Genomic DNA, 17,017 nt, shown 5'->3' with positions numbered 1-17,017 from the left:
AATTTTGAGAATGTTACATCTCATGGTGTATTCTGGTTTAGCCACTGATGTTCTGTTAGAATTTTTGCAGATAAAATCTGGTTCCCCTCTTACGTTGGCATCCTGTCTTTCCTCCACACGTGAGTTTTGGACATTGTCAGTGCACATCATGGCAAGCTTAGTGTGGGGCAGGTCATGTTTTACAAAGTTGAGTGGGACTTTGAGGAGCCGACAAAGATGCTTAATGAGGGCAAGGGAGCGGTCATTAGCTACATGGACCTTAATAAGGCATTTGACAAGGTCCCTCATGGCAGATTGATTCAGAAGATAAAGGTACATATGTTCCAGGGTAAATTGTAAGTTTGGATTCAAAACTGGCTTGCCTATAGAAGACGGAGGGACTAGGGGTGGAAGACTGTTATCCTGGCTGGAGATCTGTGATCAATTGGTGTTGTGCAAGGATTAGTGCTGTGTCCTCTGCTGTTTGTGATGCAGAGTATATCAATAATTTGGATGAAAATATAGATGGGTGGATTAGCAAGATTGTGATTGGTGGAATTGTGGTTAGTGTAAAGGATTGAGGGTAGTAAGTAGTGAGGTCTTGGAATATTGTGAGGAAAGAGGTATTTTCAGCACATTAAGCTGGTCAACTCCAAGCCCTGACCAAGTGCAGCAACCAAACTTATGGGAGGACAGGGAAGAGATAGTGGAAGCCTTGTAGTAATATTTGCTATGTCATTAAAAACCAATAGACAGTCATAGCCTTTTCTCCATAGTTGGGTATTTCAAAACCAGAGGGCACAGATATAAGATGGGAGAGATTTAAGAGGGACTGAAAATGTAACTTCTTTCACAGAAGGTAGTGAGCACCTGGAATGAGCTGACAGAGGAAGTGGAGGAGGCAGGTATGTTTGCAACATTTAAAACACATTTTCATAGGTAAATGAAGGGGAGAGACTAAGCGCAAGTGCTACACCTGTCCCTACACCTCCTCTCTTGCCACCATTCAGGGCCTCAAACAGTCCTTCCAAGTGAGGCAACACTTCACTTGTGAGTCTGTTGGGGTCATCTATTGCATCCAGTGCTCCCGGTGTGGCCTCCTCTACATCGGTGAAACCCGATGCAGATTGGGGGACTGCTTCGTCGAGCACCTCCGCTGCATCCACCACAACAGACAGGATCTCCCAGTAGCCACCCACTTCAACTTTGCTTCCGACTCCCATTCAGATATTTCCATACATGGCCTCCTCTGCTGCCATGATGAGGCTAACTAAACTCAGGTTGGAGAAGCAACACCTCATATACCGTCTAGGTAGTCTCCAACCCCTTGGTATGAACATAGAATTCTCCAACTTCTGGTAATTCCCTCCCCCTCCCTTCCTCTATCCCTATGTCACTCTGCCCCCTCCCGCAGCTGCCTATCACCTCCCTCATGGTTCCACCTCCTTCTACTACCCATTGTGTTTTCCCCTATTCCTTCTTCAACTTTCCTGCCTATCACCTCCCTGCTTCCCCTCCCCCACCCCTTTATCTTTCCCCTTACTGGCTTTTCACCTGGAACCTACCAGCCTTCTCCTTCCCACCCTCCCCCCACCTTCCTTATAGGGCCTCTGCCCCTTCCCCCTACAGTCCTGACAAAGCATTCCGGCCCGAAATGTTGACTGATCGTTTCCACGGATGCTGCCCGACCTGCTGAGTTCCTCCAACATGTTGTGAGAGTTATGGGTGACTGGGTCTAGCGGGGAGGATGCTGTGGTGGGCATGGACCAGCTGAGTCAAAGGGCCTGTTTCTATGTGTATTTCTCTAAGTCTGTAAGGACCATCAAGGAACGCAGTGGGATATAGATCAGACAGAGAAGTAGCAGATGGAATTAAATCTCGGCAAATGTGTGATATTGCACTTTAGGAGGTCAAATGAAAGGAGAAAGTATACTGTTAATGATAGGTACTTTAATAGCATTTAGATACAGAAGGACCTTGGGGTCCAGGTCCATTGTCCACTGAAAATGTCAATGCAAGGGGATAATGTAGTAAAGAAGACTTACGGAATGCTTACCTTCACTGGTAGGGGTATTGAGCTAAAAGGAAAGGGTGGACAAGAGTTGTGTTATTCTCCTTAGCACGTCAGAAGCTCAGGGACGACATTTAGAGGTTTTTGAAATTATGAGAGGCATAGTTTGGGTAGCAGTCAGAATCTGTTCCCCAGTATAGAAACAATAAATGCCAGAGGGCATACTTTTAAGGTTAGAATGAAGAACTTTAAAGATGGCACGAGGGGCAAATTTTTATGCAAAGAGCAGTAGGGACTTGGAGTAGTTTACAAGAGTAGTAATGAATGAAGCAGTTTGATGGAGTTTAAGAAGCTTGTAGATAGACACATGAATATGAAAGGAATAGAAGGATATGGATGATAACCAGGAGGAGGATATTTAGTATAAATGGCAGCAAGATCGACATAACATTGTGGGTCGAATGGTCTGCAGTGTTCTATGTTCTATGCTCTAATAATTTTGCTTAATGTTTCCAGCTGTTTTAAATGAAAATCTTATTGGAGTTATGAGTGTGAGGTCAAGCTGACCACATACTATTGATGTTAGCAATATTTCCAGGTTGGTATCTCCACTTGGGCCCCTCCAAGAGTTAAACACATCTCTGATAATTATAAACAGTTACATAGAAGCTTCTGAGAAACAAAATGAGTTATGTAAAATGTAGTATTCTACAATGAAAATGATTTACAATAAAAACAACTTTCATGTTTGGTACTGCTCATTCACCATGCAATCTCTTAAAAGTGTTACAAGGCTTTTCAAAAATCAGAAACTAAATGGAAGAACTGCGTTTATCTCTGATTAAACTTGCAGCATCCAGACTTCCAAGAGTAAAGTACATTTTAGTCGAGAGGACCTAATGCAAAAGTTGTAGGCTTGATGTATGCAGCTTTTCATCTTATCAAACTTTTATCAGCTTTCGCTTGGTTTTGAATTCTTGATGTGAATAGAGTTTGCCTAATGCTATTATTTTACTATTCACCACAGTGAGTGCGCTTGTAGATTTCTTTATATTGCATTATGTAATTTGCTGTTCCCTTTTATATGTTGCTGATTTGAACTTATTCACTGAAATAATAAAATAAAAAAAATGGAAGCTCTCAGCAAGCAAGCCAGTATCTGTGTGAAGAAAACAGAATTAACATTTAAGTTCTGCTTTGTTTCTCCAGTTTTACTTTTGCTTTTAGATTTAGATTTCAGATATCTAGCATCTGCAGCTTTTTATTTGCTTTTCCACTAAAATGCTAATATAATAGTTATGGCTGCTCAGGTTTCAGTTAGATCATAGTCCAGCAGAATTAGCATAATGATGCTATGAAAATGTTCATTGAGTTTTACAATACCTGCAAGCTAAAAAAGACTAGGTATTGGTTAAAAGTGTCTGATACTATCAGATTACTTGAATAATCCAAATGATCTTCCTTCATGGAATGAAAACTAATGCTCATATTGGCCTCTTTATGAGCCAAATTTCAATGTTGTTTATTCCTGACAGGGCAACTAGCCTTGCAAATGATGCACATGTCAATAGAATATATAATTTAAAAATACACTTCTGGAACCTTCTGACCATCAACGGTACTGCTTGTCATTGGCTGTCTCAACATTTGAATATTTAGATGCAGAATACATAAATAAAGGCTCTAATTACCTCATGTCACTTTCTCTGGCATGGTTATCATCAAGGTCTTCAATAAACTTCTCTCCCTTCATCCAGTAGATTATGGGGCTGACCTCTCCACCGTAGCCAAAAAATGCTCTGCAAGTGAGGTTGGCAACAATGCCTGTTGAACAAAAAAGAAAAAGACATTTTAGGTACAAGTAGAATTTAGCCAATTTCTTCAAACAGTTCTGACATCTGGTGCTGGAACACAAAGTTAGCACTGCAGAAAGATCATCTTACTTTCAGAAACTCTCTTTAATGTAGAAAAGCATTGTGAGAAATCAATGCTACACTTTTGTTTATCTTTACTTGTTTAATGACTCTCTGTCTGCAGGGAAATATACCAAAGTTGCAGAATCCCTTTGAAGATTACTTGAGCAACACACGTCAAAGTTGCTGGTGAATGCAGCAGGCCAGGCAGCATCGCTAGGAAGAGGTACAGTCGACGTTTTAGGTCGAGACCCTTCGTCAGGACTAACTGAAGGAAGCGTTAGTAAGAGATTCGTAGAACTAGCAAACCCCAAGGATGTTGCATTTCTGGAGCTGCACTACAATTGATTTGTGGTTGGTGCTGCATCCATGCAAACTTGCACAGCAGACAAATCCGGAATAGGTATTCAGCCCTTTCGGCTTGCTCTATCATTCCGTAAGATCATGGCTCATCTGACTGTAACTTCAGATTAGTATTCCTACCCACCCTGGTTATCTTATACAATCATTCGTTCATTATGTTCTGTGTCGTATGATGTGGGCAGTAATGGTCTTTCCATGACCATGCTTGTTCTTGGCAAATTTTTCTATGGAAGTGGCTTGCCATTGCCCTATCCTTGGTAGTGATAACTGACCCCACAACAATTAACAATACTCTTCAGAGGTTGTCTGCCTGGTGAAGTGGTTGCATACCCAGGACTTGTGATATGCAGCAGCTGCTCATATGACCATCCACCACCTGCTTCCATGGTTTCACGTGACCCTGATCACGGGGGATAAGCAGGGGTCCAAGGCTGACCTACAGGCCAGCAGAGGGAGGGAGTGTCTTATGGCTTCTTTGGTAGGGATATATCTCCACCTGCTACCCAAGTTTACATAATAACTACTCTGAATTCTCCCTCAACAGTCCCTTTGGAATCTTACTGGTTTCAATTGTGTTACCTAGCCTATCTTGTCCCACCTTCCTTATAAGACAACCTGTTCTTTTATGTTATCACTCTGGTAAAACAATGCTCCAGAATTGCATCCTTACTTCAGTTGGGTAACAACTGTAAACAATGCTCCAGATGGTCTCCCCAATGTCTTATACAATTGAAAAATAACAATCCTACTTTTGTATTCACTTCCCTCCATAATAACTAAAACAAAACTGTCAGCTTTTCTAATTATCTGTGGTTTCTGCATATGAGTCTTTTGTGAACCATGCACTTGGCCACTGAGATCTCTCTGCAGCTCAGAGCTCTGCAGTCTCTTACCACTAAGATAATATCCTTTCCATACAGTTAGAATGAAATTACTACTGAGAGAATGGTAGGAACAGTAAAATCACACTTTGTTGATGACGTGAAAAGATAAACATATGTAGACACACAGTGAAACAAGATTGAAAAAAATCCCGGACATCTTCTTAAGCATCTTTGTCAAATATCTGTAGATTTCCGGAACATCCTGATGAAATAGAGCAATGAAATTACTCGCAAATACTTCTTAAAATGTATGTTACCAAGAGTGGTCTCACAACACCTTTTCCCAGTGAATAATGATCAAGAACAGGGATGTTTTCAGTTCCTTGTCCAGTTTGTGCTGACTTATGTTATCTCAGCAAACTGTAGACTCCAGCATGACAAGAGTCTTCACCGTGCTCCTCGTTGGAAATGAGGTGCCTCATAAATTGGTCTGGTGAGAATTTATGTTGGGGGGAATACTCTCTGAAGACCTGCCCTGTGTCTACCCTCTCCCTGTATCTTCGATTGCTCCCCTCTCTCCTGATTCCTTGCCTGCGTTCAATTATGAGGCCCAAGGGCAGCAATACCAGTGCAGCAACTGCATATATCTTCTCTTCAGTCAAACCTAACCATCCAGAGGCAGGAAAAAAGGATATTTTAAAAAATACCCCAAGACTAACTAGCAACCACAAACAAGTCAACGAGGCATTCAACTGTATGATTATGTTGCAAGGCCTACCTTCCTATTATGCCAGGAATTACTTAATTGAATTTGTGATTTATTTCATTAAGTGTTTGCATGTTAATTCCTGAAAGAGTTGACTTTTAGCCTTGGACTTGAATTTGAATGTTATTCATTGTCATAAATATTCAATCATGCTCCTTGATCACTAAGCAACATGGCAGATGGGGCACTACAAATGACTGGAAAATTGCACGTTGAACAGTTGCTAGGCTCCAATTTGCAAACACCTAAACTGTCACCCTTCAGACAAATCTGGGTGAAACCTGTGCCAACAGTGAGGTGAGCTCTCCAAAACAAAATGATTTTGGGGTCTGGCTCTTTCAATCTCAGTATTCTCATTTAACAAAAAAAAATAGCAAACAAGATCTCTGACTTCATTTTTTGCTAACAGTGAAGATCAGAACATGGCTTTAGCATCACTTAATGAGACATTGCATTTAAACTTACAGAATGTTGTGGAAAACCAATAAGTGTACAACATTATATTTACCGTACTCATGCCCTTCTTGATTGATCTTATTGCAACAAACTGAAGTTAGATCAGTGGAGTTCATTAACGACTACAAACTACATCAACAGCGAGCATTCCTCAAAATGGAATATTAGCTTGTCAATGAGCTCTATTTCTTCTTAAATGTATGTTCTCTGGAAGCTATTGATTAATTGATTTCAATGGCTCTGGAGTTTTACATTTTATGCAATGTCTACTAACTGGACTACACACAAAATAATTTCTAGTTATACTGAAGAAACACAAAAAGCAATGCCGGTAGGCTGAAAGAGTGGTAAGTTTTATGTACTTTATATCGCTCTCCCTTCAGCACAATATGAAGTGATGGGGCCAAGCAGCAGACCCTAGTTTGCAAACACCTAAAATGTAGCCCTTCAGATAAATTTGGGTGAACTGTGTATCAACAGTGTGATAAGCTCTCCAAAACGAAATGGATATGGTCTCTGGCTCTCAATTTCAGTATATTCACTTAACAAATTGCAGACATTGTAGTGACAGGATTACCAGATTTTTGGCTTTATTTTTTGCCATTAGTGAAGATCTGAACATGGCTTTAGTGTCATTTAATGAGATGTTACATTTAAACCTACAGAAGGTAAAATACATCCATTATGCAACTGCTACAGACCAACAAAAAATAGATCACTAAAAGCAAGGATTGATAATAGTAATTAACTAATGAATTTAAGAGCTTGAATAGTCTACACAGTGCTTTGAGCTTGTTCAACATTTTGGCTCATCTGCTACATCACACTTCTTTCCCACCCTCTCACATTACCCCTGGATTCCCAGGAGCCTAAAACACAAATATTAGATATCAGCCTTGAACTTCCTGGACAAAATACCATCTATAAATTTATAACACATCCCTGATGGATGCTCCAATTGAGAAACAGTCAGAATGCGAGGGAGCATGAAGAATGTATTTGCCTCGGCAGGATAACTTTCCAAGTTCGATTCACACCAGCTCTAATGAGAGTGTAAAATGCAGGCATAGGTCCCCTCAAGGCCAGATTAATCCTTTACGTGTACAAAACCTGTGAACTAAATCCAACATAGTTCAAGGATAGAATAAACAGGCGACATGACCCAACTATAACTACATTCTCTATTGTCGTAGACAAGTTATGGCATGACCTTTCTGAATGGAGTCTTCGACCCACGAGCTCCCTTAGTCCAGCAACACTTATAGTGTGCTCTTGCATGAAGTGCTTGTCAATACACAAAAAGTAATTGAACTCCTACAATGAAGACAGGAAACAAAGTGACTGAGAGCATAGGAAAAACATTTCTATGAAGATTTTCCCAGGTTATCTTCAGAAGAGGGCCACTGGATCATCTGGAGAACTGGTTCTTTGTGGCTATTAATGCCACTCCAGTGATAGTTCTGAAGCTGCAGTGAATGATTAGAAACATAGAAACATAGAAAATAGGTGCAGGAGTAGGCCATTCGCGTCTTTGAGCCTGCACCACCATTTATTATGATCATGGTGATCATCCAACTCAGAACCCTGCACCAGCCTTCCCTCCATACCCCCTGATCCCCGTAGCCACAAGGGCCATATCTAACTCCCTCTTAAATATAGCCAATGAACGGGCCTCAACTGTTTCCTGTGGCAGAGAATTCCACAGATTCACCACTCTCTGTGTGAAGAAGTTTTTCCTAATCTTGGTCCTAAAAGGCTTCCCCTTTATCCTCAAACTGTGACCCCTTGTTCTGGACTTCCCCAACATCGGAAACAATCTAATTTCTGGATGTTTTATTCGGTACTGGAGATATTTGCTTTAGTGACTATGCATCAACATATTTCTCAAATCACTGTTCTATCTTGAGAATAAATGTTTATAGCATAATTTGATGTGTCAATCCAGTGCTAGCATTCGATAATTACTACTTCATGATTATTATGCCGAAATTAACTTGGGAAATGCAAATTACCCACAAACTACCCCTTCTGGCATGCCTCTGCTAATCAATGAAGTCTGTACTGCGGTTGTACTGTAAATGATATTATTCTTTGTTTACCTACACCATTTAAAGCTGGCAGTGGAACAGTGGAAAGGGCCAATGGTTTCCATGGTGAGCTCGTAGGAATTATTGGCTAAAGCATGAGTCATTTGATGAACTTTGCAGCATGAATGTGTCATATCTACCACTGCCAAATACTGCAAAGAAGTAAGCATCACAACAGCAGGAGGCTGGGACCCAAGAGCTCCTAGGGTCTTGGAAGCACAGTGTTGAGAATTGAATACTGCCAATCCAATATAATACTACTGCCATCTCAGTTATCTGTACTCAAACGGTCCCAAGGATGATCTGCTGTGATGGAGATGTGATGGACATGTTAGGCTTGAATATCAGGCTCCAAGCCATGGCCTCTGAAACTTTTCGATGATTTTAAGTTCCTTGGCCCCCACTACTTTATTTTCACCATGGATATCCAGTCCCTATATACTTGCATCACCCTTCAGGAAGGTCTCAAAGCTCTCCACTTCTTTCTGGATTCCAGACCTAACCAGTTCTCCTCTACTACCACTCTGCTCCATCTAGCGGAATTAGTCCTTACTCTTAATAATTTCTCCTTTGGCTCCTCCCACTTCCTCCAAACTAAAGCTGTAGCCATGAGCACCCATATAGGTCCTAGCTATGCCTGCCTGTTTGTTGGCTTTGTGGAATAATCTATGTTCCAAACCTATTCTGGTATCTGTCCCCCACTTTTCCTTCGCTACATCGACGACTGCATTGGCGCTGCTTCCTGCACGCATGCTGAGCTCGTTGGCTTCATTAATTTTGCCTCCAACTTTCACCCTGCCCTCAAGTTTACCTGGTCCATTTCTGACACCTCCCTCCCCTTTCTGGATCTTTCTGTCTCTACCTCTGGAGACAGCTTATCTACTGATGTCTACTATAAGCCTACTGACTCTCACAGCTGTCTGGACTATTCCTCTTCTCACCCTGTCTCTTGCAAAAATGCCATCCCCTTCTCGCAATTTCTCCATCTCTGCTGCATCTGCTCTCAGGATGAGGCTTTTCATTCCAGGACGAAGGAGATGTCCTCCTTTTTTAAAGAAAGGGGCTTCCCTTCCTCCACCATCGGCTCTGCTCTCAAACGCACCTCCCCCATTTCATGCACATCTGCTCTCACTCCATCCTCCCACCACCCCACTAGGAATAGGGTTCCTCTTGTCCTCACCTACCACCCCACGAGCCTCCGGGTCTAACATATAATCCTCTGTAACTTCCGCCACCTCCAACGGGATTCCAACACTAAGCACATCATTCCCTCCCTCCCCCCTCTGCTTTCCGCAGGGATCGCTCCCTATGTGACTCCCTTGTCCCTTCGTCCCCCCATCCCTCCCCACCAATCTCCCTCCTGGCACTTATCCGTGTAAGCGGAACAAGTGCTACACATGCCCTTACACTTCCTCCCTCACTACCATTCAGGGCCCCAGACAGGGGTGACATTTCTCCTGTGAGTCGGCTGGGGTGATATACTGTGTCCGGTGCTCCCATTGCGGCCTTCTATATATTGGCGAGACCCGACGCAGACTGGGAGATCGTTTTGCTGAACACTTACGCTCGTCCGCCAGAGAAAGCAGGATCTCCCAGTGGCCACACATTTTAATTCCACGTCCCATTCCCATTTTGATATGTCTATCCACGGCCTCCTCTACTGTCAAGATGAAGCCACACTCAGGTTGGAGGAACAACACCTTATATTCCGTCTGGGTAGCCTCCAACCTGATGGCATGAACATTGACTTCTCAAACTTCCGCTAATGCCCCACCTCCTCCTCGTACCCCCATCTTTTTATTTATTTATTTATATATACACATTCTTTTTCTCTCTCTCTCCTTTTTCTCCCTCTATCCCTCTCACTATACCCCTTGCCCATCCTCTGGGTTTCCCCCCTCCCCCTTTCTTTCTCCCTAGGCCTCCTGTCCCATGGTCCTCTCATATCCCTTTTGCCAATCAACTGTCCAGCTCTTGGCTCCATCGCTCCCCCTCCTGTTTTCTACTATCATCTCAGATCTCCCCCTCCCCCTCCCACTTTCAAATCTCTTAGTAACTTTTCTTTCAGTTAGTCCTGACGGAGGGTCTCAGCCTGAGACGTCGACTGTACCTCTTCCTAGAGATGCTGCCTGACCTGCTGCGTTCACCAGCAACGTTTGTGTGTGTTGCTAAAAATTCCAGTGTTTGCAGATTTCCTCGTGTTTGCGTTCAAGCCATGGCATAGTGTTTGTACAAGGCACTCAGGAGAACACAAAAATTATCATACTTCGAAAACACTGTGTTCCAATAGGAGACCACTCAAATCAGCTGGCATTCACTTCGTTGTTCAGGTAACCAAAGGGCAATGAGATGGAAGAGTTGAGGAAGGTCGTGTCTGACAATAGGCAGAGGCAAGTGACAGCTACCGATCGGGGTGAGTCTACCTCACAAAGGCCAGCTGTTCCCGAGTGTACAGATGTTCACTATGAAGATAGTGTAGGACGCACCACAAGTGTGAGATTAAGAGTTAACCTCATCTGTTGCTGCACCACAAGGAGAGATCAGAATTGTTGGTATAACACTGCCAATGTTGGGGAAAATCGTTTCCAGGACCAGTAGTTAGTCAGACTTGGCAGAAAATCCAAGACTCAATAGTTCTCAGTCTATGGAATGGGAAAGTTAAGTTACATGTTACACTGTTATGTTTAATATTGTTAACCATCTCTATGTATCCTAATGAGTTTGTCATTATCTAATATTGTCTTTGTTTACATCTATTTTAATAGTACTAAAATTAATCTAAAAACTATTGTACTCACCAGAAAATCTTTGACAGAAATCAAAACCCCACCACCAGTTTTGCCTTCTGTCAAAGCCTATTCAGGGCAGGGAGTACATCCAGGGAACAGGTCCTCAGGACACCTCTGCATGACCCAGCAGTGCTGAGGTCTGATGAGGTGGGCCCTCTACATCCAGGTGAGATGAGTGGGAGCATCCAGGTGAGATGAGGTGGGCCCTCTACATCCAGGTGAGATGAGTGGGAGCATCCAGGTGAGATGAGGTGGGCCCTCTACATCCAGGTGAGATGAGTGGGAGCATCCAGGTGAGATGAGGTGGGCCCTCTACATCCAGGTGAGATGAGTGGGAGCATCCAGGTGAGATGAGTGGGAGCATCCAGGTGAGATGAGTGGGAGCATCCAGGTGAGATGAGGTGGGCCCTCTACATCCAGGTGAGATGAGTGGGAGCATCCAGGTGAGATGAGTGGGAGCATCCAGGTGAGATGAGGTGGGCCCTCTACATCCAGGTGAGATGAGTGGGAGCATCCAGGTGAGATGAGTGGGAGCATCCAGGTGAGATGAGGTGGGCCCTCTACATCCAGGTGAGATGAGTGGGAGCAAGAGGCATCGCAGCTGGCAACGGGCAGTGGGTTGGTTCCAGCCTGCTCCACCCAGTGGAACAAAGTACAGAAAGCTCAAGAGTTTCATCAGGGGTCCAAACAATGTGTGAGTGGATTTAAATCTGGTGAAGAAGGGAAATTTAAAACAAGAATAATGTATTGATTGTGCCACAAGAAAGTAAATGGCCTTGGTTGGAGATTACAATGTGTAAAATGCACCAGGACAGGATCAAACTTCAAAGTTCAAAGTGAACTTGTTATCAAGGTACATGTATGTTACCATATACTTCCCTGAAATTCATTTTCATGTAGGTATTTACAGGAAAAATATAGAAACACAAGAGAATTTACAAAAAACTATACATAAATATATGAAGGTGGTAGAGGAGGACACAATACGAGTCTTTTAAGGGACTCCTAGATAGGTACAAGGAGCTTAGAAAAATAGAGGGCTATGTGGTAGGGAATACATGGTTGGCACAACATTGTGGGCTGAAGGGCCTGTAATGTGCTATAGACTTGCAGACATCCCACCCCTCCCAGGAGTCTCCTGCATATCGATAGCGGCTCCCTGATGCCCGCAAATTATACACAATATCCCGGAAATCGATTTTTTAGAGAGGGAAAGGGAGAGGGAAAAAAAAGAAAGAAAGAAAATGAATGAATCCCGCTTGATCTCTCTTTGTGCTAAGTAGACCTATCAGTTTTCTCTGTGGGTGGGCTTTACAGTCGACCTCTCTCTCTCTTCCATATTCCATCAGTTCAATTACTGCCGTCTGTAATGATGCTGAAATGATCCGGACAACTGTCGCTGATGAAGTACAAAAGCCTAGCAAAGAAATTCCCAAGGCTGGCGGTGACAACCTGACTACACTAAACTGTCCTATACGGGCGGGGCGCATTGGTGTCTTAAAGAGGATTAGAGCGGGGTTTAAATTGGAGCAAAATTCCAAAATCGTCCACAAAGACATCTCTAAAAACGCGCTTGCAGCAAGCAAATTCTTCGGGTATTTTTTCTTGAAACACTTCCACTTACAGGTACATCGAAGCCCACAATGGGCTGGGTTTAAGCGCAGCTGTTTTCAGAAGTAAAAACGATTTTAATAAATACCCGGCCCCCACCGAGGTCTCGTCATTAGGACAGCAAACTGTTTACCTGTGCTGCTCACTTTATATGCATTTTGAGTTACACTTTATCAAATAATATGGTAATATATTGTTTTATGTGGTGTGCGTGACATATGTATTGTGGCTACACCGTGGTCCGGACAGAGGTTGTTTCATTTGTAGACAATCACTCAGATGACAATAAAATTGAACTTGAAGATACAGAACTTCTAAATCACTTATTTAAAATCCCCCATTTCGATGTAAAAAAGTAAGTTCTGATCTTGATTATTGCAGGCAATATGTGTGTGTGTGTGTGACTATGGACGTATATGTGATCTGACGTTGTCCGAATGGACGTTAAGCAGCGCACACCTGTAATAAGGATACACCTTATGCTTTTATTTCTTTTAGGGACCACGACATATTAGGGAGGCTAAGCGCAGTGAAAGCTGCTCAAGTATTTCACAGTTCTTTTCAGCAGAAAACCAAAGTCTGACAGAGAAGGTCACTAGAGCTGAGGTGTACTTTACATCTTTCATCGCTGAGCATAACCTGCCATTGCAGGTGTGTAAGCACACAGGCAAGCTGTTCAGGAAAATGTTTCCTGATTCAGAAATAGCAAAAAACTATGCCTGCTCATCAACCAAGACAGCAGCTATTGTGAACATGGCACATTAAGACAGAATTCAGAGGTCAGCTGTCTCACAAAACACTTGTGAATCTGATGTCTTGCAAAATTAACAAATTAATTGACACAGACTGCTATGAGGTTGAGACCTCCCTGAAATGAGTTTTTGCAGGGTGGGATGTCTGGATTTGTATGTTTCTATGTTTCTATAAATAGGCAAAAACAGACAACCAACTACTGTGCAAAAGAAGTATCACTGGGCAAATAAAAACTAAATTGAGAACACGAGTTGTCTTTAATTATGGGAAGCCTCATTTTGGACTAGTTGGATATACAGAGGTGGAGGCATGACAAGAGAGTAGCACACCAAAATAACTACATCTGGCATCTGGACAAGGTTCCGGTCCTCTGAACTATCACAGAACAGCATCTGAATAAACAGTAATTTAAAAAAAGATACTTTTGAGCTCAAGGTTCTGGGCAACCAAGTGAATTGCGTTCTGAATTGTGCTGTGAATTGAATTACTGGGTTCAAATCACAAGTGCTGCTGTTTAATTATAGCCAGTAATAAGTATTATTTCTTATTAAATCTGGAAAGATCTCCTTGAAATACTGCAATAATAGTATTTTAAGGAATTTACGTGCAAGATCACCCGTCCCTAGCTTAAATGGCCTATCCCACTGATCCCTATGGAATGAGTGGCAATTAACAGAATAGCATGCTACAGAATATTGCAATTTAAAGCTTAAGATATATCTGTATAAAATGTACTGGAGCAAGAAGGCTTCAGTGTTAAAAGGGGAGCACAAATCTCTCATAATCAACAGTAGTATCTCCTTATTTTCAGTATGTACAGTACTTTCATTAATGTAAGAATAATAAGTGCCACATATTGCAGTTCAACAATTAGTCAGCCATATTCAGCATGGCATCTTGTACATCTTGATGTGATTCTTCTCTCTGATTATTTTGTAGACATTATGCAATGAGGTAGACTTACTTTACCACTGGGAAGAACACGAGCAATTTGACTCACATACATATGCACGTTTGTGTGCAAAGACTCAATTGCTGAAAAGAAACCGATGGATGCTGAAACGCTAAAAAGCTTGGCACTGTTCATTTGCATGTACGCTACTGCCAGCACAGAGTACTGGTTGTGGCTATTGGTGTCAGATATTTATCTTTATTTTAAAATCACGTCTTGATTAAGGATTGCAACAGCTTTATATAATCAGCTTCAACTGTGCTGAACAATTGTGCCTGAGGTGACCCACTGATGACACATGCTTAATCTTTCTGTCAGATGAAACAAATCAATTTGCTTTTTACTTCAAGCTCATGGATGATCTCCTATTTCTTCAGGGTCTGTTATAATCTTCAATACTTGCACAGCATTTGGGTTTAATTCTTCATTCACTCTAACTCTGTGTAGCCTCATCAAATAACTTAGCATCTCTGTGAAGAGAGGGTGCTGGGCTGGATCCGATGTCCAGCGTGGAGAGTAAAGCTGTAATGTAAAAGATTGTGAGCTTACTGTAAAGACAATGGAGGCCCAAGAGACCTACATACATGAACAACAATACTTTCATACTGGCAAATAAATCCAAAGTAGGAACACTGTCAAGATTCATTCAGCCTTGTAGCCCGAAACAGTTCCTGGCACTGGATTTTATCTATTGAGATGCTTATTAAGCTGACATCTGTAACGTATGTGTGGGTATCTATTTCAGCTGTACGTAATGTCAGGAACATAATGATTCATTAGTGACGTGGAGAACTGATAAAACACACACATTTTATCCATTGCATTCTCTCTAGCTAATCTGAGCATCTGCTTTAATCATACATATAAGCCATGCAGTTTCATTACACTTCTTACCCTGTTTGGAAAGCACATACTGTATATCTGAACATTATTTTAGTGTTTAAACTCCATACAGGGTTTTGTCCTATTGCTTTTGCTTCTACTTCTCAATTTGAGGAAGGTATCATATATCTTGGTACTGGCACACAGACTCTGTTCTTTAAAATTCCTCACTCCATGGCCTGAGTTGTAAATGTGCATGTCTCAGTCATTTCGCTGTCCTTCTTTACTCAAGAGATGGCTGAACTCAACTCAACTGTATTCTCCATATCCATACATTAGTAGCTCAGCAATAGTGCAGTCTAATGTGGAATGTGACGTTGTTCTGTAGTTCTGAAATTCCTTTGCAAACTGTAGTTTTACATACCTGTTTCTTTACTGCTTTGACAATTCTAAGCTATCTCTCTAGTGCACATTTCATGCTATACAGTACCCCTTTGAAGTTTTTATGTTTTATTGTTTTACAATATTGAATCACAGTCAATTTAATTTGGCTCTTTCTCCCACACTGATCAAAAGAAAAGACTATTTCATGTAAAAATGAAAACAAACTTCTCCAAATTGGTCTAAATTTATTACAATTATAAAACACAAAATAATTGATTGCATAATTACTCACCCCCTTCAAGTTACCATTTAGTAGATGCACCTTTGGCAGCAATTACAGCCTTGAGTCTGTGTGGATAGGTCTCTATCAGCTTTGCACATCTGGACACTGCAATTTTTCCTCATTCTTCTTTACAAAACTGCTTAAGCTCTGTCAGATTGTATGGGGATTATGAGTAAACAGCCCTTTTTAACTGCAGCCACAAATTCTCAATTGGATTGGAGTCCGGACTCTGACTTGACCACTTGAGGACATTAATTTTGTTGTTTTTAAGCCATTCCTGTGTAGCTTTAGTTTTATGCTTGGGGTCATTGTCTCGCTGGAAAACAAATCTTCTCCCAAGTCGCAGTTCTCTTGCAGACTGTATCAGGGTTTCCTGCAGGATTTCCCTGTATCTTATTGGATTCATTTTACCCTCTACCTTCACAAGCCTTTCAAGGCCTGCTGGAGTAAAGCATCACCACAGCAAGATGCTGCCACCATCATGCATCACGGAAGGGATGGTGTGTTTTTGATGATGTGCAGTGTTTGGCTTATGCCAAACATTGTGTTAATCTGATGGCCAAAAAGCTCAATTGTGATTTCATCTAGGGTTGCCAACTGTCCCGTATTAGCTGGGACATCCCGTATCTTGGGCTAAATTGGTTTGTCCCATATGGGACCGCCCTTATCCCGTATTTCTCCCGCTAAGGTAGAGCGTTCCTATGAAACCGTTCGTAAGCCGAAATAGCGTAAAGTACAAAAACAATTACCATTAATTTACATGGGAAAAATTTTTGAGCATTCCCAGACCCAAAAAATAACCTACAAAATCATACCAATAACACATAAAACCTAAAATAACACTAACACATAGTAAACACAGGAATGACATGATAAATACACAGCCTATATAAAGTAGAAATAATGTGTGTACAGTGTATCAGAATTGGGAAGATTAAGCCAAAATCGATTTGTAGAAAAAAATCGGCATGTACATGTATGCGCACGTCACACATGCACAGACAGGTGCCCGCGCAAGGCTTCA

At 41.9% G+C, this 17,017-nt stretch overlaps 1 protein-coding gene across 3 annotated transcripts in view; it reads right to left on the bottom strand.

Annotated features, from left to right (window-relative positions):
• LOC134348068 (interleukin-1 receptor accessory protein-like 1) overlaps nucleotides 1-17,017 on the bottom strand; it is a 1,445,875-nt gene that overhangs the window by 62,300 nt on the left and 1,366,558 nt on the right. For all 3 annotated transcript variants that reach the window (XM_063050887.1, XM_063050888.1, XM_063050889.1), the window contains one exon: nucleotides 3,682-3,814. In XM_063050887.1, coding sequence (XP_062906957.1) covers nucleotides 3,682-3,814 — 133 coding nt within the window. The remainder of the gene's footprint in view (nucleotides 1-3,681; nucleotides 3,815-17,017) is intronic.

Source organism: Mobula hypostoma, chromosome 6 (genome assembly GCF_963921235.1).
Source record: "Mobula hypostoma chromosome 6, sMobHyp1.1, whole genome shotgun sequence".
In the NCBI taxonomy this organism is placed as follows: domain Eukaryota; kingdom Metazoa; phylum Chordata; class Chondrichthyes; order Myliobatiformes; family Myliobatidae; genus Mobula; species Mobula hypostoma.
The sequence above is the reverse complement of the archived record's forward strand: the minus strand, read 5'-3'. Positions and strand labels throughout refer to the sequence as shown.